Source organism: Vulpes vulpes, chromosome 3 (assembly GCF_048418805.1).
Source record: "Vulpes vulpes isolate BD-2025 chromosome 3, VulVul3, whole genome shotgun sequence".
Taxonomy (NCBI): Eukaryota; Metazoa; Chordata; class Mammalia; order Carnivora; family Canidae; genus Vulpes; species Vulpes vulpes.
In genome coordinates this window covers 10,982,781-11,005,466 of record NC_132782.1, presented here as the reverse complement: position 1 = coordinate 11,005,466, position 22,686 = coordinate 10,982,781, and the positions used below count along the sequence as shown (strand labels likewise).

At 37.5% G+C, this 22,686-nt stretch overlaps 1 protein-coding gene across 1 annotated transcript in view; it reads left to right on the top strand.

Moving 5' to 3' along the window:
- Positions 1 to 22,686, top strand: part of SLC38A11 (solute carrier family 38 member 11) — a 55,034-nt gene that overhangs the window by 20,834 nt on the left and 11,514 nt on the right. Inside the window, exons 8-10 of the mRNA XM_072751809.1 lie at positions 16,225 to 16,295; positions 17,390 to 17,551; positions 20,841 to 20,953. Coding sequence (XP_072607910.1) covers positions 16,225 to 16,295; positions 17,390 to 17,551; positions 20,841 to 20,953 — 346 coding nt within the window. The remainder of the gene's footprint in view (positions 1 to 16,224; positions 16,296 to 17,389; positions 17,552 to 20,840; positions 20,954 to 22,686) is intronic.

The window sequence follows — 22,686 nt, the reverse complement described above, 5'->3', positions numbered from 1 at the left end:
ATAGAACCCTACCTGCTTAAAGCAAAAGATAATTTATCTCACATAACTTTAAAATTCATGAATATTCATGTTATTAGATTTGGTTGGGTTTCGTTTAATCAATGAAATCAGACATAGTTTTTCTTTTTTTCACTTCTTGGCTTTGCTTAATGTTTTGGCTATGGTTTCTGAAAAGCTCTCCTCTCATTGTGATGAGATGACAGTAACATAAACAGTCTACATCCATCCATTCAAGTCCAAGTCCATGAGCTTTCTCTTTTAAATTACTTCCAACCTCACTTCCAGTATTAGTTCTGATTGGCTCTAATGAGGACCCATGATGATCCCAGACCCTATCATCATGGCCTATGTTGACTTGCTCATATCTATGTTACATGCCTACCCTTGATGCTAAGGATACAGTCAGCCCCACTAAAGCACATGGACTGAGAGAAGAGGAAAAGGTGGTCCTAAAAAAGTCAAAGCAATGATGCCAGGAGAAGAGGAAGTAGCCACTGCATGATACTACTATAGATGTCCACTTCAGCTGAGAGGAGGTTACTGGTAGCCTTTTGAAGTAACAATCCCGTGATATGGGTGGACACCAGATTAGAGAGAAATAAAATGCAAGTGAATGATAGCGAAGTGAATTGAACAAATATCCACCTCCTTTTGTTTTTTAAGAGCATCAAGGAATGAAAATAACATGACAAAATAGTGGCTTGAGACAGTAAGATCTCCAACAAATACTTTTTTTTTTTTTACCATGGGAGATATTAAACATGTATAGGTCAAGCCAAAAGATGGAACCAAGTCCCCGAGAAGACCTTGAAAAGTTGTAATTTATAATATAGAGTAATCCTTGCAGAGGAACTGGGTTGCTCCTTCCTCCTCTTGGAACAATAAGATAATAAGATCAAGTATGGAGAGTAAAACATGGATACATTCTGAAGACCAGTGAAGCACTTTTGAATGTTCATGCCCAGTAGGCTCTGTTTTTTTCAGAGATGAGATTATTATCTGAGAGTGTAGTAGACAAAGGTATGTTCAGAACCTGAATATTTTAACTGGTTATATTTGGAAATTTCTCCATAGAAAGTGAGAAGGGATCTACACATAGAATAAAATAATCACACTATATGTTAAATTATCTTTATTCATATTTTATGCATTTTCTTGTGTATTTTATGCCTTTCCCACAATTATAAGCTCCATGAGAACAAGGATCACATTTGCTTTTTCCACCATCCATTATTCAGCACAGTGCCTAATGCAGAATTAGAATTGCAACAAAAAACTGTCAAATGACCAGTTGAATAAAGGAATGGACCCTTAAGCCTTCTGCTTTTGGTTGATTCAACTTGGAAATTAACTGACCATAATTTCAGAATAATGAGACAATAATAATTATCCTGAGACAATAAAAATTTCAGGCAAAAGCATTCCCTGTCAAAGATAATTTTCTTAAGCCTACTTCCTCACTAACATAATTAGCTAACTCATCTGCTAAAATACCATTTGACTCCAAATTCTGCAGCACTGTTAGAATTAGTGGTACATTTAGCCAGACAGATTGCCTACATGAAGCGACAAATAGGACCACCATTTGACTTGAGTCTACATGCAAATAGAAAAAACAGGTGCAAGACAATATATTCTCAGAGAAGTTTAGTCCAGCAACTGTATTAGTGGAGCTGAAGGAATAGTCTAGGCTATTCCGAGTTAAGAACTTATTCCACTGGGATCCCTGGGTGGTGCAGAGGTTTAGCGCCTGCCTTTGGCCCAGGGCGCGATCCTGGAGACCCCGGATCGAATCCCACGTTGGGCTCCCCGTGCATGGAGCCTGCTTCTCCCTCTGCCTGTGTCTCTGCTTCTTTCTGTGTCTCTCATGAATAAATAAACAAAATCTTTAAAAAAAAAAAAAACTTATTCCACTTTTCATCAGTGATTTTTATAAATGGCTGCCATAGTGAGATTTGCCACCTGCCTGTTATTTCCAGCGAGAAGCCAGACTGGTCTGTGGCATAGATTCACAACCAAGGAGCAGAAATAGAGTGGCCCGTTTTTTCGGTCAACAAGCATTTATGAAATGTCTAGCTGGGGCTAGTCAGTCATCTAGGTATTTGGGCTATGAAGATGAAGAAAGCACAGTCCCTGACCTTGGATACCTATAGTTTCTGGATGGGGAGAATAGACATTTGGAAGATAATTCCAATATAATAATTCATGGAATTATGGGAAAATGCCGTGGAAACAGAGAAATAACTGTTAGCCCAACCTGGGCAGGCAGGTAATAATATTTCAAGGTAAGAGAATATGACCTGTTGCTTGAAAATATGTACTGGTATTAACTGGATCAAAAAGGAAAATGGAGGGAGGTTGGAAGCTATTGTTGGCAGGAGTATGTGAGGCCGAGACATGTGATATGTATAGTGGCAGAAGCAATTCAAGGTTCTAACACTGGGAAGGATCTAGAGAAAAGGGATACTGTCATTGGTTTGGGAACTATGAAAATGATAATGCTGCCCTTGAGAATTTTCTCAAAAACTTTATTTTCCTTACATTACTCCTCAATATATATATATTTTATCACACTCTTAATAGTAATCATGTCTCCATGTTATCTCATTTTTTTTTAGATTTTATTTATTTATTTATTCATTAAAGACAAAGAGAGAAAGAGAGGCAGAGACATAGGCAGAGGGAGAAGCAGTGAGCCCGATGTGGGACTCGATCCCAGGACTCTGGGACCACACCCTGAGCCAAAGGCAGATGCTCAACCACTGAGCCACCCAGGTGCCCCTCCATGTTACCTCATTTAAACAACTGCTGAAGATGGTGCTTTCCTAATCCACAGACCTGTGTTCTCCCATCACCACTACCTGTGTAGCTTCTGTGCTTAGGAAGTCACTAGATTTTAGTGATTTTGAGCTGAAAGTTTGGCAAGACTGCGCAAAGAAATGATGGTAGACAGGTTGGCAGAGACCAATAGGGAAGGAAAGCTTCATGGGTAGCAGTAAGAAATTTGAATTTGTTCCTTAGCCAATGGGGCATTGGAGGTTCTTCAGCAGGAGAGCAACAGGAGCCAGTCTCCATATCAAAGGACTCATCTTACAGCAGAGGTGAGGGTAGTGGAGGTACAAAGACTTGGAAGGAGGCTATAGCAAGAATCTGGGCAAAAGACATCTGAACAGTATAAGGACGAAGCTGGTAGAAATGAAGAAGAGGAAGGTGATGCCAAGGTGTCCAGCGTGGACAACCAGACTGTTAGATGGTCCAGAATTCACCATCAAAAGGTGAAGATGGGAGAGTCTATTCAGTCAGTTAGCATTTGCTTACTGGGTCAGTCACTTTTTGTAGGATCTGGGTCTGTGAAGATCAATATGGCACCGTCCCTTTCTGCGGGTTTTTATAACTTATTTTGGATGAGGTAGGGCGGATAAACACATAAAAGATAACCCCAAGACTATTTAATAGGATTATGAGCAATGTGCTATAGAAACATAGAGGAAGGACCCTAGCTTCTTTTAAGTTGTTAACTAGGAGAGGAAGCAGGTCTGGGAAAATCATAGTAAATGTTTATATTTAATATCTTGATTTTGAGTAACTCTTGGAATGGGTAAGAAAACAAAGGAGAAGAAGTCATTTAGTGTTTGGGAAATGCAAGTCAAATTTAGGGAGAGTCTGGAATGGGGAGGATTGTACAGGAACAATGCGTAAGGTGGTGAATGACATAACCCAAGGAGAACCCACTGAAAAATAATTATCTGGAACTCACATCTGAAATTACGTTTATTTTAATATAAATTCACATTGTATTTTAATTTAATAATGTCTTGTGAAAAACACAGTAGGGAACCAAAATAACACTCATAATTCTAACAGGTTCTCATTCCACTGAGAAGTGAACGTGCCCCCTCCTACTCACTCTCTGCCCTTACAATCCCAATTCACAAAAACAGTTAACATCAACTTTTAAAGAGTTCGCAGAGGAATTGAAGCCAATAGTGGGGAAAAAAGGAAAAAGTGACAGAATAAGAATCAAAAGTGGTTGGTGTCCCAAATGGAAAACAGGAAGTGTTTGTCATGTTTATGGTGCCAAGTTGTACAAACTTTTTATATGATTCATAAAAAAAAAAATCCAAAATTATATTCTGGCAAAAAAATCAGCATAATGTTTTATGTAAATGTTAATTCAAGATTAGCTTTATGTAAAATTTGTTTTTTAAAAAAGAACCAGCTTTGATGTTTAGAGTGATCCCCAAGAAGAACTTTCCTGAACAGCTTTATATGTTCCCATAAACCCCAATGGTTTATAGAAGAGAATCAGAAGAAACCTGAGCTGGGAGCAATGAGGTGAGAGCTGTCAGCTGATGCCCAGGCTGGGGCAATGGGCAGACTTGCCTGTGGCATCAGTATAGCTTGTGGTGTGGCCGGGGAGCTTTTGTTTGCACGCCAGCTGGACCACCCAACTGTCAGATGATTGAAGAGGGAAATATGCCGAGATTATATGATGCAGGAGGTGCCTATGTGTAGCTGAAAGGAGGTAGGGCAAGTGCCACAGAGGTGGATGTTTGATCCCCCAGTTCAGAGGTCTGATGTTCTGGGGACCAGAAGCCATCCCCTTGAAGCTTGTTTTCCTAAGTGTGTGAAGGCTGGAGATATATTTGATAGGACCTGCCTTCTGCTGCGTTGCCTTATTACTACTCAGCTGTTGTGAAGATAAGGTGGTTTGCCCTTTAAAATAGGATGAAATGTCTGAATGCAAGAATCCAAACTGAAATGATTTTGCAAAGTGAATTTATCTCCCTTCAACCTCCCCACTCCCATCCCGCTCCACACCCACAAAAGGTTTCTAAAAAGAATATAACTAAGCATTTGACTGGATTTTTTTTAGAGTAAGGGAAGCCGTCATTCTTTTGAAAGTAATTTGCCATGCAAGGCTGCAAAGTGCTATAAGCCTATCTCGCTTTTTAATAGTAAAATATATTAAAACACTTGAAGCATTGCACCTTAAATGATCTGAACCTTATAGGAAGCCTCTGTTAATTTGCTGTGATATATTTGAAACTCTGTGAGACATTTTATAGGATCCTGCTTCTTCCTGGTATTGCTTTTATTTGGATTTATTTTTTCTAAAAAACAATACACTCACATGTTTTTTTACAAAATCAGATATTACAAATGGCTTTTAATGAAATAGAGAAGCCTTATACCAAATCCTTTTCTATTTCAGTTGTATTTCTTGACATTCACATCTTTACTCTGCATAATATGCTTCTGTTAGTTCTGGATTCTTACTCTTATATAGTAGAGGATGATTTCTCTGTCTCAAATTATCTTTCCTTTTGACCCTAACTTAGTATGTGGAGATATAACACCATGTTCAAAATTAGTTCTATTTCTCTTCTGGTACACTTTTTCCCTAGAATTAGCACTTGCTTTTCATTGTGTTTTTAACTATGTTTAGCAGGATGTCCAGTTTAGCTTTTTTTTTTTTATTAAGACTTTGAGTTTTTTGAAGCAGTTTTAGGTTCACAGCAAAGTTAAGAGGAGGGTACAGAGATTTTCTATATACTCACTACCAACCCACATGCATAGCCTTGCCCTTACCCATATCTCCCACCAGAGTGGTACATTGACTGCAACTGATGGACCCAAATAAGTACATTATAATCACCAAGGTCTATAGTTTATAATAGAGTTCACTTTTGGTGTTGTACATTCTGTAGGTTTGTACAAATGTATAATGTCATGTATCCACTGTTATATTATCATGCAGAATATTTGCACTGCCCTAAAAATCCTCTGTTCTTCTCCCATTCATACCCTTCCCCCAACCACCAGCCCCAAGCAACCACTCATCTCTTTTCTGTCTCCATAGTTTCAGAATGAAATATAGTTGGAATCATCCAATATGCATGTAGCCTTTTCAGGTTGGCTTCTTTCACTTAGAAATAGGCATTTAAGATTTCTCCGTGTCATTTCATGGCTTAATAGTTCATGTTTTTTTTTTAGCACTGAATAATATTCCATCATTTGGATGTACCACAGTTTATTTACTTACCTGTTGAAGGACATCTTGGTTGCTTCCAGAATGTGACCATTATGAATAAAGCTGCTATAAATACTGCACACAGGTTTTTGAGTGAACAGAAGTTTTCAGATCCTTTGGTAAATAACAAGTAATGTAAGTGCTGGATTGTATGATTAGAGTATGTTACTTTTGTAAGAAACCACCAAACCGTCTTCCATAGTGGATGTGTGATTTTGCATTCCCTCCAGTAATGAATGAGTCCCTTTTACTCCACATCCTCGAGAGCATTTGGTGTTGTCAGTGTTCTGGATTTTGGCCATTCTGATAAGTGTGTAGTGGTATCTCATTATTGTTTTAATTTACATTTCCTTGATGGCATATGATATGGTATATCTTTTCATACACTTATTTACCATCTGTATATATTCTTTGGTGAGGTGTCTGTTAAGTCTGTGGCCCACTTTTATTTGGATTGTTTGTGTTCTTATTGTTGAGTTTTAAGTGTTCCTTATATGTTTTAGATAACAGTATTTCATGACATTTGTCTTTTGTGTATATTTTCTCCTGGTTTTTAGCTTTTGGTTTTGTTCATTTTGTTACTCCTTCCCCAAATACTCAAAAATGTGATCTACAGATTTTATTATTTTTCTTGAAGATCTCCATCCCAGAGCCTTCCACCCCCTTGCTCCTTTCTGAATGGATTGATTTCTGTTGGCTGCCCCACTGTTATCCTAGGCTTCCTTTTACTTCTGTTTTTGTGTTAGGCGCCTTATACCCAGGATCTCATATCTTTAATTTTTCTTTATTTTCTCCACTTTCCAGAGCATCTGACATAACTTTCTGTTGTCTCTGAGTCTTGCACACACAGGAGTTTGAGCTTTCTTTTCGTCATTAGCTCCTTTTATGCGGCTGTTACTTCTTCCATTCTCTGCAGTTACCATGTAAGCATCTGCTTTCCTGTTCCCAAAATGTCTTCTCCACTGAGGTCTCTCCATTATCCCCACCCCCCATGGATATATCCCCATCTTAAATTTCTTTAATATCATTTTAGTAAGGTCTGAAGAGAGAAAGAAGGTTAATATATGTGGGCCACCCACCATGTTTCATTGGATGTCCAAGTTTAACTTTGGATGGATTGATTTGCCTGAGGATTTAAGTACAAATTAAAACATTTTTTTGCATGCATTTTTCTCCTTTGAGAAATTCTTTCTTTCTTTCTTTCTTTCTTTCTTTCTTTCTTTCTTTCTTTCTTTCTTCTTTCTTTTTCTTTTTCTTTTTCTTTATTTCTTTCTCTTTCTTTCTTTCTTTCTCTTTCTTTCTTTCTTTCTTTCTTTCTTTCTTTCTTTCTTTCTTTCTTTCGAGTTTGAAATTATGACAAAAAGCAGCAGACCTAGAGTATGGGTGTCCAGGTGGAGGAGGATCAGAAAATTCTGTCTCCAAATTTATCCAATTACTGAATTATCTAAGCCCCTTCTCCAGCTCTTAATTTACAGCTGCTATGATGCTATTATTTAATTGAGAGATTAGGAAGAAAAGAAAGAACAACTGCCATCTGCATTGGCACTTACTTTAAAGCTCTGGGAAGAGATAGCTACAAAAAACAATGACTAAACAAGTTTTTATCTTGTTTCATTGGATATTTCTTTTTTTAGCACCCCAAATTGGGAATTATTTCTGCCTGCCATTTATGCATTTAGCAAAAGTTACTGTGTCTTCAATATGGTAAAAATCATGAGATAGATTTCCTATAGCTTCCAAAATAGTATTAATAAACACACACATGGGCATGTGAGTGGGCTCAGTCGTTGAACATCTGCCTTTGGCTCAGATTGTGACCCTGGAGTCCTGGGATCAAGTCCCACATTAGGATCCTGGCAGGGAGCCTGCCTCTTCTTCTGTTTATGTCTCTGCCTCTCTCTCTGTGTCTTTCATGAAAAAATAAATAAAACCTTAAAAAATGTTTTAAATTAAAAAACACATACACGCCTCAAGATTTTACATATAAGGCCGTTTTACCTTATTAAAACAAAATGCAAGACTTCCAAGTAATTCCTGAAAGTGAAGCTCTTAAGTTTCCAGGTCATGTAAGTTAGCCTCTGGCTGTCTCTAAGAAGGTAGTGCTGCGTGTTCAAGAGATGAACTTAAATGTCACTGTACTTATATTTTATCAATGCCAATGATAAAATACAACTATATTCTTTCATAAACTTTCTTAGTGGTAAAATACAAGAGGAAGAACTTTTATCTTAGCAATATTGACAGGATAAACCCTTTCTATAATTTGAAATTGATGTAACAAAAAGTAATATGAATAACCCTTAATTTGTGTATGTGTACATTGTGCTTGTATGTATAGATTGGAACTTTAACATGTAAAAGGTTAATTTTAAACTTTTTTTTTCTCTTAAACGATTAGTTTAAGATATTATCTGGTGATTAAATAATCAGTTTGCCTCTCTATTCATTTTAGATGTCAAATATCTTCAGGTTTAATGAGTGCCCTCTTGAAACATTTCATTGTCTTCTGTTGGCAGTAGTGTCCACACCACTGTAGCAAAACTTATCATATAACACAGAGCTATAGCTTATCCGGCGAGAATGATGGCTGGGCTAAGGTATAAACCCTCGAGTGAGTAAGGTGAGCAGTTCCACGTACACTGAGACTGTCTAACTTGGCCTTATGCAGTTGGAGGTTTGCACCAATTTGACAGACCCAATTGTGCACAAAATTGGTCTATAGGATAAAATACTTAATGTTTACTGTGAATATCCAAAACAAAAGAATCATTTCAATTTTTTTTCATCAGTATCAACCAAATGACTGCCCATTTGGTAGCATGTATGTCTATTCTCAAGATTAATCATTCATTTATTTTAAATAAAGCAGCTCATCTTCCCCCAGGTCCCTTCGTTCTCTAAAAGAATATGAATATACCACGATGAATTGTAGTACACAAAATGAAGATTGCATTTTGTGTACTTACAGGTCCTTATAGCTAGACTAAGACATGTATTGTTCCTTTAATGATAACATAAGGGACGGGAGAAAGAGTGGAAGGAGGTCTCATCCAACATTGATTGTCCACTACATACCACAATCTTTCATTCATTTTCTCATTTAACCCTATGTCAGATATGTAAACAGAATTATTTTTATTACCTCTGTTCAATAGAGAAAACTGAGACCAGTGTCATTAAGTTATCTGCCCCAAGGCACTCTGCTAGTATACCATAATACTAAGATTTAAATCCAAGTCTGTCTGACCTCAAAACATGTGGTTTTTTTTCCATTACAGCTTTCTGTATCCCATATGGTTTTTCTTAGTCATAAGAAAGGTTGTCCTTCACAGAGGAAATTAAGTTCATTATTGTCCTTTATTGATATTAACCACATTTTGGTCTGTATATACTATATATTACTGTGATTACAGTAAATAAAAGAAGCAGGTAGGAACCAAGTAGAGGTAAAGAGCTAAAAGTCCATTTATCAGCAGGTAACATTAACACTTGCGGAAGAGACACTATTGACCTCAGAGGACTAATTTCAGAACTATTGGCTTCCATTGCAAACTCTAGACACACACGAGTGAATGCAGTTGGTTTCAGTTCCTCAGGGAAATAAATTCAACAGTAGCAATAGAAGAATCTAAAACAAAGAGGAATTGGAGAGTAGTTTTTATTTGGGGATTTTTTTCAGAAGAAAACTTGCCTCACTTTGTACAAAATAACTACTCCAGGAGAGTTGTATGTTAATTAATATGTTTGAATTTGAATTATCATTTGAAAGCCATTCCCTGTTTATAGGTAATTTAATACAACTTATACTTTAAAATTTTTTTAAAAGCACTCATCTTATAATTTAATTATTTAATACAAATTAAATTTCATTTAGTTGATTCATATTTTAAAATAATTCAATATGACTATTATGTACTATGTCTTTTCTTCCAGGCCTCTATTCATAATAACAATTTCAATTTGTTTCCCCTAGTTTGTTGGTTGTTTTCTTTTAATTTTTATGTATTTTGCAGGCTCTGCTATCCTTGGTTCTTTATAAGTTAAAGAAGTATTTTTTCTGTCATTACACTCAACTCCTCCATTCTACTTGCCCTTTAGAAAATTCAAGTGGTAAACAATACTGAAATATACAACATAAGCTACCCTATAGGAAATTGTGTTTTTTTTAGGATTTTATTGATTTATTTGACAGAGTGAGAGAGCACGAGCAGGGTGGAGGGACAGGAGGGGAAGGAGAAACAGGCCCCCCCACTGAGCAGGGAGCCCACATGAGGGCTTGATCCCAGGACCCCAGGATCATGACCTGAGCCAAAGGCAGGCACTTAACTGAGCCACCCAGGCACCCCTACACTATAGGAAAAAAATTAAACCTCTCTCGGTAATTTAACTCTTTTAGACCATTAGAAAATAATTAGATGTCTGGGGTGCCTTGGTGGCTCAGTTGGTTGAGCATCTGCCTTTGGCTCAGGTCATGATCCTGGAGTTCAGGGATGAGCCTCACAAAGAGGCCTGCATTGGGTTCCCTGAAAAGTGAGGAGTCTGCTTCTCCTTCTCCATCTGCCCCCCTCCCCTACTCATGTCACTGTCTCTCTCTCCCCCTCACTCTCTCGCTCAAATAAATAAATAAAATTTTTTTTTATTAAATATTTTATCCATTTATTCATGAGAGACAGACAGAGAGAGAGAGAGAGAGAGAGAGAGGCAGAGACACAGGTAGAGGGAGAAGTAGGCTCCATGCAGGGAGCCCCATGTGGGACTCAATCCCGGGACTCCAGGATCACGCTCTGAGCTGAAGGCAGATGCTCAACCACTGAGCCACCCAGGGACCCCAAATAAAATCTTTTTTAAAAGTGAAAAAATAATTAGATTTCTGAACAAAAATTATCTATATGATTTCTTCTAGCTCTGTATGGCCCAATATAGTAGCAACTAGTCACATGTGACTATTTAAGTTAGATAAAATTAAATAAAATTAAAAATTAGTTCCTCAGTCACACTAGCCATAATTTCAAAGGCTCTATAGCCACATGTAGTTAGTAGTAACTATATTGGACAGCACAGGTGTAGAACAGTTCCATCATCACAGGAAACACTATTATATAGTGCTGTTCTAGATTATGAGATAGAATAAACATCAAGATTATTTTCTTTCTTTCTTTCTTTCTTTCTTTCTTTCTTTCTTTCTTTCTTTCTTTCTTTCTTTCTTTTTCGGCAGTATCCTCAGGGATTTATAACAGTGGTTGCAACATAGGTAGTGGCCAACAAATATTTGTTGAAAATTGAACAAACTGAATAAGTGATTGGAAAGCAGGAGAAATAGTTTCAGTTGTCGAGTATTTATGGAAATTTAAGGTTAAAACTTAGGTTCAGGTCCAGAAAGGTTTTATGTAGAAAATATTGTATAATCATATAAAGTTCAGGAAGTAGGAAATTGGACTAGATCTTTTTAAAATAACTTTCTATGTTTACTTCAATATTTATCAGCAATAGAGTATTATATTTAAAAGTCAACTCATTTCTTTTTCCCTAGAGATATATTCTTGTTGGTTTAAAATCATTCCTACGTTTATACTTGTAGTATGCTTTTATGTATTCACAACAATATCTAATATTGATTAGTATGTCTGTAAAATATACATAAATAACTACTATGGTTAAAAATGGGGATGCCTGGGTGGCTCAGTGGTTGAGCACCTGCCTTTGGCTCAGGGTGTCATCCCGGAGTGTCTGGATCGAGTCCCACATCTGGATCCTTGTATGAAGCCTGTTTTTCCCTCTGACTGTGTCTCTGCCTCTCTCTCTCCCTGTGTCTGTCATGAATAAATAAATAAAATCTTTTTAAAAATGCATTTTCTCTTCTGTAATTCATGATTTTTCCTTCAGTATTGTATGCCATATATTTCCATTTTGCTACCGTTAGCACTGCGTGACTCATTTTAGTTGCTCTTATGGCACACAATTTTATGTTTATGTCATGATTTACTTACGGATTTATTTATCAATTCTATTGTCTGAAATTGAGGTAGTTTGGCTAATATAAACAATGCAGTAGCAAAGATCCTTATTCATATCTTTTGTGCACATGTGTACTTTCCTAGTCTAGGATAATATGGAGAAATGAAATTGTTACAACCTTTAAGTATCTTCAACTGACTAGATATTGTCAAACTCTTCTTCAAAGTGTCTTACAATTTACAGTTCCCTCCATAATAATTGCAAGTTGTCCTTTCCCAGCAATTTATCGACTTTGTTATTGTTGAATTAAGTGTAAAATGCCTTTTTGTATGGATTTCATTTGAGTGTCTCTGATTATAAAGGAAAGTGAGCAACTTGTGGCATAATTATTGACCATTCTCATTTCTTTTTCTGTCAGTTGACTATTGTTCATTGCTTATTGGAATATCCTATATCCATAACAAATCTTGTTTCCAAGTTTTTAGCTTATCTTTATATTTTAAATTTGTATATGGATTATTTTATCATACACACAGTTTCAGGTTTCTCAATCCTTACTTTTATGTTGCTTTTACAATTTTTTTTAAAAGAATTTCTTTCCTCCTTGAATATAATATTTTATTCTTTGAATTTAAATATTAATTTGGGGGAGAATTGACATCTACATGATATTGAGTCACCTATTCATATACATGAATATGGCATATCTTTCCATTTATATATGTTTTCCCATAAAATTATATCATGCCATTAAGGTTATGCATATCATTTAAAATATGTAGTGTTTTTATTGCCAGTGCCATTTAAAAAACATTTTAATTGGCTATTACTTATGTACCTCAACCCTACTGATTTTCATGTATCAAGCTTATATCCAGTAACCTTGCTAAATTAATTTCAATAGCTTGTCAGTAAGTTCCCCTGAATTTTCTTTTAAGATTTTGTTTATTTATGCATGAGAGACACAGAGAGAGGCAGAGACATAGGCAGAGGGAGAAGCAGGCTCCCTGCAGTGAGCCCAGTGTGGGACTCAATCCCAGGACCTTGGGATCATGACCTGAACCAAGGGCAGGTGCTCAACCACTGAGCCACCCAGGAGTCCCTCCCCTGAATTTTCTATGTAGACAATTATATTGTGTTCAAATAATTTATCCCTTTCCAATGATTACATATCTTATCACTTCTTATTTTATTGCATTAGCTAGGAATTCCAGTGATATAGTCTGGGAGCAGTGATAATAAATATCCTTACCTGATGTCCACTTTTAATTGTAATATTTGTAAATTTTCACTATTAAATATGTCATTTGCTATAGATTTTGGTAGATATTCTTATCAGATTAAAGAAGTTCTATTTTATTAATAGCTTGTTTAAAGTGTGTTTTTCAATATAAACACTGGATTGTAGGTTCTTCTACATATTTTGAGAGCTCATAAGCTTTTGCCCGCCATTAATCCGTTGATGAGATGGATTACATTAATAGACTTTTCTGGTATTGAACAACCCTTGCATTTCTTTGAAAAACTCTTCCTAGTCATGATTTTTTCTTATACTCTGCTTGTTGCATTTGCTATTTTATTTTGTATTTCAGCATCTATAGTTTAAAATCAGAACAATACATAACTTCATTTTCTCAACCATTATGGGTATCAAATTTACAGAAATCTCTAAATATGCCAAGAAACTTTCTCTCCGCTCTCCCCCCCCCCGCCCCGTGTGTGTGTGTGTGTGTGTGTGTGTGTGTGTGTGTGTGTAGCTAGTTGATTCTGCAACTAATTCTAATTTCAGGCTGTTTTATAAAATATTGGAAATCCATATTCAATGTCTTTTTCCTTCTCTCTATCTAGATTTGGAAATACATGCTCTCCTATCTGCAACATCTTTTCTTGGTATTTTCCATCTTATAAAATCAGCATCATTGGGGTGCCTGGATGGCTCTATTGGTTAAGAGTCCGACTTGATATCAGCTCAGGTCATGATCTCAGGGTTGTGAGATAGAGCCCCAAGTCAAGTGCTACACTGGGCCTGGAACCTGCTTAACATTCTCTCTCTCCTTCTGCCCCGTGCCCCTGCCCCACACCTGTGCACTCTTTTAAATAAATAAATAAAATCAGTACCATTTAGGTGAACACAAAATATTCAAAATTAGGAAGTCTAGGTGGCTCAGCAGTTAGTTGAGTGTCTGCCTTTGGCCGAGGGCGTGATCCTGGGCTGGGGTCCCAGGATCGAGTCCCACATCGGGCTCCCTACATGGGGCCTGCTTCTCTCTCTGCCTGTGTCTTTGCCTCTCTTTGTGTCTCTCATGAATAAATAAAATCTTTTAAAAAATTCAAAATCATCTCTATGTTCTAGTTCATATTCCATCTTATCTAGGAATATATTCATTGAAGCATATGGACCAGGAAAAATTTTAAAAACTTGAGTGGAGGAAAAAAATGAAAATCAAACTCCTACCTTTTTTAAAGAGTTAAAAATTAGGACACCACTATAATCTGTACATGAGAGGAAAATGAGTGTTAATCATGTGCAAATACTCTAACAGAGAAAATAGGTTTTTTAAAACATGTTTAAAAGCTTAAAATCTTCCAAGTTTCTGTAATTTTTAGCATTGCTTTTCTGAATCATTTTTTAAAGACTGGGGACAAAATCTGTCCACATTAACCTTGGAATCGGACAGGTGTACTCTTAGCAGTTAATGTTCACTGCAGGAAGAGTAGTAGAGACAGCAGGTGGCAGCAGCTCCCACTCAAAAAACCTGGAATCACAGCAAGCTTTGGAGCAGCCTGCGGCCTCCCTTGTAGGCTGGCCAGTTCTTCTGTTCCGGTAACTGCTCATTTGAAATATGAAAAAGAAAGTAAAGAAGAAGAAAGGAAAGAAGGAAAGGAAAAAGAAAGGAAAGAAAGGAAAGAAAGGAAGGAAGGAAGGAAGGAAGGAAGGAAGGAAGGAAGGAAGGAAGGAAGGAAAAGAGATATAATGCATAAATCCCACTAACTTTGACATAGGAAATGAGACTTTTTTACATGGAGAATGAATAACAAACTCAGGAAATAGGTTTACACCTATTGCCTTTATGCTTTCTATGACTCTCCTTCCTCTTTCCCTTCTTCTACTTTAATGTATTCTTTTGGTTTTCACTCAAGCCTTTCCTTTTCAGGGAAGCTTAGCCATTTTGTGTACTTTTTATTAAATGACAATGAATGATAATAATAAGCTGATAATATTAATGTCACACACTCAATGGATTATGTACTACTGTCATAACCCTTATTTTCTAGATATCAAAACTGAAGCACAGAAAGGTTAATACTTGCTTAAGATCGCACAGTTGATAGGTAGAAGGAGCCAGAAGACTAACACAAGCTGTCTGATCTCAGAACCAGACTTTCGACCATTATTCAAGGATATGTCAACCAGGGAGACCAATTTCTGCCAAAGACAAGCAGGCAAATGTTTTTAATTCCATTAAGAAATACAATTCTTCAGTTAATTTAAATTCATGTATTTCCAAAACGTCTTTGAGAAGTATTTCCACAGGTGGGAATTGAAGTCACTGACAGTTCAGTGTGAAAGAGATCCTGGGATGGACAGCACATCTCATCTTCTTCACTTATAATCTGTGGAAGCTCCACAAATTTTATCACCATTCAGAGCCTAACTTTCCTAATGTATTAAATAGTAACAATAATACTTAAGTGTCACTGTGAAGATTGAGATGTCATAGGGTAATTCCCAGAATACAATTAAAAACATCCTCAATTAATACTAGTTCACGTCCACCTTCTTCGGTAAAACTGTAGTCCCAACTATGAATTTCCCTTGAGTCGGATGAACCGGGAGAATGAGTTAAAGGGGAATGAAGGAAGCATTGGTTAACCATGAGGAGGAACCCTGCATCATTGATTTTTGTATCTCCCTCAATCTTCAATGATGAGTGCATACAAATATTTGTTGTTAAATTGGTGAGTAAATAAAGTCACAAAATTAAGTAGTCAGTGGATTTTTCAAATATGTAAAAATAAAGTCTTTCCAAGTATGCATTTTTAGAGAACTGAGGTAACCATAACATGTATGTTCCTGGGAAGTTATTTATAATTAAGGAAGATTAATGAGGGCCCCTTCTTAATTTCTGACCTCAAGATACTCAGTTTTTATTGTGACACCATTTGTTGTTCTCCGACATGCTTAGGCTTGCGTTTGCATGATCACTCACTAAATTACCTGATTTATCTTCTAGACCAAAAACAGAAGATGCTTGGGTATTTGCAAAGCCCAATGCCATTCAGGCACTTGGTGTCATGTCATTTGGTGAGTATAGGATTTCAAAGGCCCTTTCTCAATATGGAGTCTTCAGTATAATGAAAAAGTTTCATATTTGTGTCTGGAGAGCAGATGTCCTAAGTTTTAGACTTCCTATTAACAGCATATGATCCAGTTTGTGCCAACATAAAATTAGGCTCAAACTTTTCTCACTCATCACTAAAATTTGATTTAATTTGGACAAGTTTCTTCCTCATGCAGAAAACTCATTACAGTCATCTTGTGTTTCTTAACTTGAAATTTTAGCAAGTGTTATGTGCTTATTCAAAACCTTGTACATGAAGTATTACAAATTGGCCAGATGTCTAAAGCCACTCTGTTATATCCCAGATTGGAAAGGAAGTCATGGACTGAAAATATAGTGCTGTTTAGATTTCCGTTACAATTGGAAGTCCACTAGGAAATGGAAAATGGGAGAGAAAGTTGGGTAGGCCTGGTTTCTGTCAAGAGTGACATGAAGAGACCGCATGAGCCTAATGTGAGTGAAATTTCTCATTCCTGAAGTTGTTAAAAAAAGTTATTTTCTATTTTCTGATGTAGCTAGTAAATTAATGTATTTGAACTTCAGTTCAGCAGCATTCCAAAGTCGCATATGTCTCTTGAATTTTCAGAATTAAAAAGAACCCTAGTGCTTGTGATGAAGGATAGTTGGAAGGCAGGCAGGCAGGGCCAAAGGGCCCCAGCCCTAAGAGGAAACCACCCTTAAAAGATTTTACACCACCCTGCAAGGAGCCCTCCACCCTTTCCCATGTGATAGATAGATGACAAAAACCTGATTGGACGGCAGGCTCAGGTAGGTCAATCAGATTAAAACAGCCCTCCAACAAGCCCATAAACCCCCCCAGATTTAGAAACTCCGATGGCAAACTTCCCAGGTCCCCTCCCTCCTTGGGAGCTTTGAACCGTCACTTTGCTATTGCTCAGTAAACCTTGCTTTGCTGCCCACCACTCTGTCTGGCCTACCTCTTCATTCTTTGAACCAGCACGACCAACCAAGAACTGCGGGCACCAATGGAGAAAAAAAATCCTGCAACACTTGCTTTAATGGTGTTCTTTTTTTACTTTTTCTTTTTGTATTGCAGCATTTATTTGCCACCATAACTGCTTCTTAGTTTATGGTTCTTTGGAAGACCCCACAGTAGCTAAGTGGTCCCGCATCATCCACGTGTCTACGCTGGCTTCTGTATTTATCAGTATTCTCTTTGCTGCATGTGGATACTTGACATTTACTGGCTTCACCCAAGGTAAATGAGACATTGAGCTCTCATCACGTTTTATTATTCGCATGGGGTGGTTCTGTTGCTCCTCGTTTTGGGTACCATTATACCCAGTGCTCCACTTCAAAGCGTCACTGATCTCCTCCATCCATTCTCTCCTCTACCTTCCCACCCCAGCTCCTTCTGTTTTTCAGATTTTCTCCTTTTTAAACTGCTGAACTTATTCCGGTAGTTCATTCTTTCTCTCTTCTTCCCTGCTTTCACTTAAAAGCACTTGAAATCTGGCTTCCCTCTCCACCGCTCTGCTGCAGCTTCACTTTCAGAAATACCAGCATCCTCCCACTCTTCAAAGTGAATAGTCTTCTTGATTCTGATTCTTATGCACCTCTGTGAATCACTTAACAGTCCTGAATATCCGGTCTCTCCTCCCATAGGAGAAAGAGCACGACCATATCATCATTCCCTCTGTTAGTATTTTTTTTTTCTCTCTGTGTGATGGCCCTTTGCTTTCTCCTACCTTCTCTCCTCTTCTCCCCCCACCTCCCATTAACTGGCTCAGACAAGCTGCCTTCTTTTCCTTCAACAAATTCTCTGGAGATTGTCATTGTTTTAAACTCTAGTCCAGACCTTTCTTTTCATCTCCAGCCTATTGCCTGCAGGACATTCCTACTTAGTTATCCCATTCCTGCCTTAAACACAAAACATCATCTTTCCCACAACACGGGCCTCACCCCTTCTCCCCTCCACCCCCACGACACCACCCCACACTGAATTTTTTTCTCTTTTCTCTGTTCACCCAGGCACAGCAACTGAGTGGCTATTGCTTCTGCTTCCTTTGACTCACTTCTGCCCTCACTCCTCTGTGTAGTTTAATAGCCAGGGCAATCTGACAGCCCGCTAAATGCTGTGACTCAAACATGTCACAGCTTTTGCCAGTCTATTATCTCATTTGACCTTGAAACAACCCTATGAAGGTAAGTGGAATAACTAGTTCTACCCCCTGCTTAAAACACAAAGAGGTGAAGGAACTTGCCCAAGCTGGCTGGTGACAAAGTAGAAAACAAGTCTTCTGACTTGCAGTTCATTTTTCTTTCCATTCTCTCTTGCAGTCTACCCCACTTTGGTCAAGTGTGACTCATTAAAAGCTGTCTCTTATCCTCCACTTCCTCTTCGCTTACTTTGCAGATGATACTAGGTACTCTTGGGTGTATTGTTTCAAACAGAGGTGACTATGATTATAGGCAGAGATTTCTCAAGTTACAAAGAAAAAAGTAAAAATGGCTTCAAAACAAAGTGTTAAAAATATACAAAAAAATAAAAATTAAAAAACACAACAAAGTGTTTAACATAATTCCAATGCCATCAAAAATATAATACATGCATGTGCCATTAGAATGCGGTAATGAAGTGACCATGAAAGTCTTGATAAAAATTGTGTTTCAAAACATTGCCATGTATTGCTATTGCTGCATCCTTTGCCAAGGCGAATGGCCTGCAGGCTCCAGTCTGTACAAAACCTTGGTTTTTAAATGCCTTCCCTGTAAGACATAAACCCTTTTTCTTAGTCACACCTTCCTAATGTTGTTACTGGTGGTAATTGCTTAGATGTAATTAAATCTTTATACAACAAAGCTGACAGGTTGGTTTGGGTTGGAGCTTTTTTTTTTTTCTTTTTAATCTAGCTATAATTCCCGAAAATAGACTCAAGCTGGAATAAGCTGACATTGTTTCTTCAGGCCGTTTCATTTTAGGGAAATCTGTTCTTACCTGTGCAAACTGCACGCTTCTTTTCTTGTCCCTTTGAGTAGATCAGTTTTAGCTTGTGAGACAGTGAAGAACTCGAGGTTGTTCTTAACGTTTTCAACCACTTTGGAAAAGGTGCAGGACCCACTTTTTAGGGAAGGTTAGTGAATGGGGACCTTCTGTCTTCTTTTCTCAGAGTGGTAAGAGTCTCTTCAGTCAACCTTGAAGCAGGTCTCTGCCGTGACTGCTTTGTGGTTTAGTCCCTTACTGCTGGGAAGGGACCCTACAAAGTAATGTACACTTGTTCTAATTGACTAGGGGAGGGGAGAAGAGTCATTAAAATAAGTCTTGGCAGAGGCGGGTCATTTAGCTTTTTCATGAAAAAAAAAAGGCAGAAGTATAGTTTTTGTTTTGCTTTACAGATTATTTATTTATTTACTTGAGAGACAGCACACTAGTAGAGAGGGGAGGGGCAGCAGGAGAGGGAGAAGCAGACTCCTCACCCAGCAGGGAGCCTGATGTGGGACTCAATCCCAGGACCCCAGGATCATGACCTGAGCCCAGGACCCCAGGATCATGACCTGAGCCGAAGGCAGACACTTAACAGACTGAGCCACCCAGGCGCGCCCCTTCTGTTTTCTTTTTATACAGTATAGTAGTGTATGAATTTGATCTGATTTTTCTATTCAGTCTAATTGGAAAACATGACCCAAATTTTAAAATGTAAACATGTTATATATTCAGGAAATAAATAGGCCCAAATATTGTTTGTTTCAGTATTGGGAAACTTTATGCTGACATGACTTCTGGGCCCTCATTAGATCCCTCTATTTTTTCATTGATGTCTAAGAAAATAGTCTCTAAGTAAGAATTGGTTCCAGGTGTGCCTGGTCCATTGTTTAGTTTGGAACTAATTACATATAATGCTTTTCCTTGGAAATAACTATATTCTCACAGTTTTGAATCAGGGCACTTGCATGCGGGTTCATCAGAAACCATGAAAGGTGAATCCTTGCCATGGCCCTAGGTCTGTGATTAAACCCTATAGCATGATATGCAGGAAATTCAGCGCCCCCCCCCCCCCCAGATGTACTAGTCTACTCTTCCTTTCAGGATTGCCCTTGATCTAAGAATAACATTTCAAAAGGAAATTTGTTTATTTTAACAGACTTTTTTTTTTTTTTTAATAACTATGTCGCTTATTTACCAGAAACAAAGACCAGAAGCAACTTTATAAAACTAGTGCACAAGAATTTAGGGAGTTGATTCAGGTGTGGGAAGACAATGGATGAAAGTATTTTTCAGAAGTTGATACAAATTTAAGGCAGATCTACTGAAAACAAACAATGAGAGTAAGAGAAAAATCATCACTGATGAATTCATCTCAAGTCAAACATGTACTAGTTTTAATATCAGTCAATAATTATATAGTTATTGAAAGCAAAAAACTTACATATAGGCTTGGCAGTATATTCTATTAATGGAGTTTATGGAGCTTGTAAATAAATATCTACTGTCTGTTAGATATTTATCTCAAATAGTTGAAATAAATCTATTTTATATTATTTTCTAGGAGACTTATTTGAAAACTACTGCAGAAATGATGACCTGGTAACATTTGGAAGGTTCTGTTATGGAGTCACTGTCATTTTAACGTACCCAATTGAATGCTTTGTAACTAGAGAGGTAAGCACGGTTCCTTTCCAACATTTTGCCTAGTTGATCCCTCCACTCCATTTAATTTAGGAAGATTTGTAAGTAATTTAATTCTGCAAATTCACAAGTGCATGACAGGTAATATTATTTATAAAATTTTCTTTTTTGACCAGTTTAAAGATAGATTTATATTCAAATTTATATTCAAATTCAAATTTACAAGTTACTTTTTTCAGAAGTTGGATTTGCAGATCATGTTTGGTGCTTTAGTTTATATTAGCACAAGTATAAATATTTATACAACTGCATTCCAAAATGAATGCCAGCTTTTAATAGAGCCAAACTAAGTTGTTTTTTGTTAAAAGCATTCTTACAAAGAAATTAAGTACTAGGACTCAAAACATGTTTTACAACGTTGTCCTTTTGCTAAGATGTTTTGTAAGTCAACGTGTATTAAAGGCACCTTTGAATAGATTTTTGATCAGTTTTGTTATTTTTAAAAAACAGAAATATCTTATTGTCCATGGAAAACCAAGATTCAATTTAAGCCACTAGTTTTACAGATATATTTCATTTATATATTTATATTTTTATACCATGGAAAATACTGGAGATAGCATATCACGTATATATATTTGTGATATATTTCTACAATATGTATGGATTTGTGAAGGATGATTAAGTGAAAAAGAACTCATTCTTTTTGCGTAAAGCTGGATAACATGGCTTGTCGGAATCCCTTATACAGTCAGCGAAAAATCCACTGTACAGTCAGCAGAAAAGCATGATCCTGCTCCACAGTGGTTCTTTCAGCAATTGCACTGAAAAGGGCTTAGTTTTAGGATCTGTTCCTAGAGACTGTTTACATAGTGCGCATGTGAATGGGTCTAATGTGTGAAGTGAAATGCCTCCAGAACTTTAAATACACTCACTAATAGGCAGGCTTCTAGAGGAAGCCCAGTGCTTACCTTAGGCCAGTTCTGGGGGTAAGGAACTGCTCAGTGGAAGGGAAAAGGAAGTGTTGGGCCCTGTGTATATCCTTTAGAATTAGCACTTGTCCTCACCTACAAATGTCTAACCCACAGGCCAGTTCTCCACCTTCAATATAAGGGAGAAGTAGACTGAACTTTACTTTTTGAAGGTTTCTAAAATCTAAGAACCTTCAAATAGTTTTGCTGTTGTCAGATGAGGAAATAGTTCTATTTTAGCCTCTGCCCAGTATTTTGGGTTCAAATGTGATCTGTAGATCAGTGGTAACAGGTGGTACATTCTCATGTGGTTTCTGGTGAACTGCTTGTGGACCATCTGAGACACTCCACCTGCACAGCTTATGTCTCTAGTACTTGGAACTTGTGTGTCCTCTCTAGCTGCCACGACAGAAAGAACTAAATCAAGATCTCTGCCATGGCTGCAAATACCAGGCAGAGGAACCTCAAATATACTTCACTCCTTCACTTCCTTTTTCTCTCCTTTCTACACACACACACACACACACACACACAGTGAGCATAAACACAGTCAAAGCCATTTTGGTAAAGAAGCCAACCACAGCTCTTCCCCCGAGCGGCCTGAGGTGACCTCCGGAGATGGTTCGCTACTCGCTGGACCCAGAAAACCCTACAAAATCATGCAAGTCGAGAGGTTCGAATCTTCGTGTTCACTTTAAGAACACACGTGAAACTGCCCAGGCCATCAAGGGTATGCATATTCGAAAAGCCACCAAGTATCTGAAAGATGTCACTTTGCAGAAGCAGTGTGTGCCA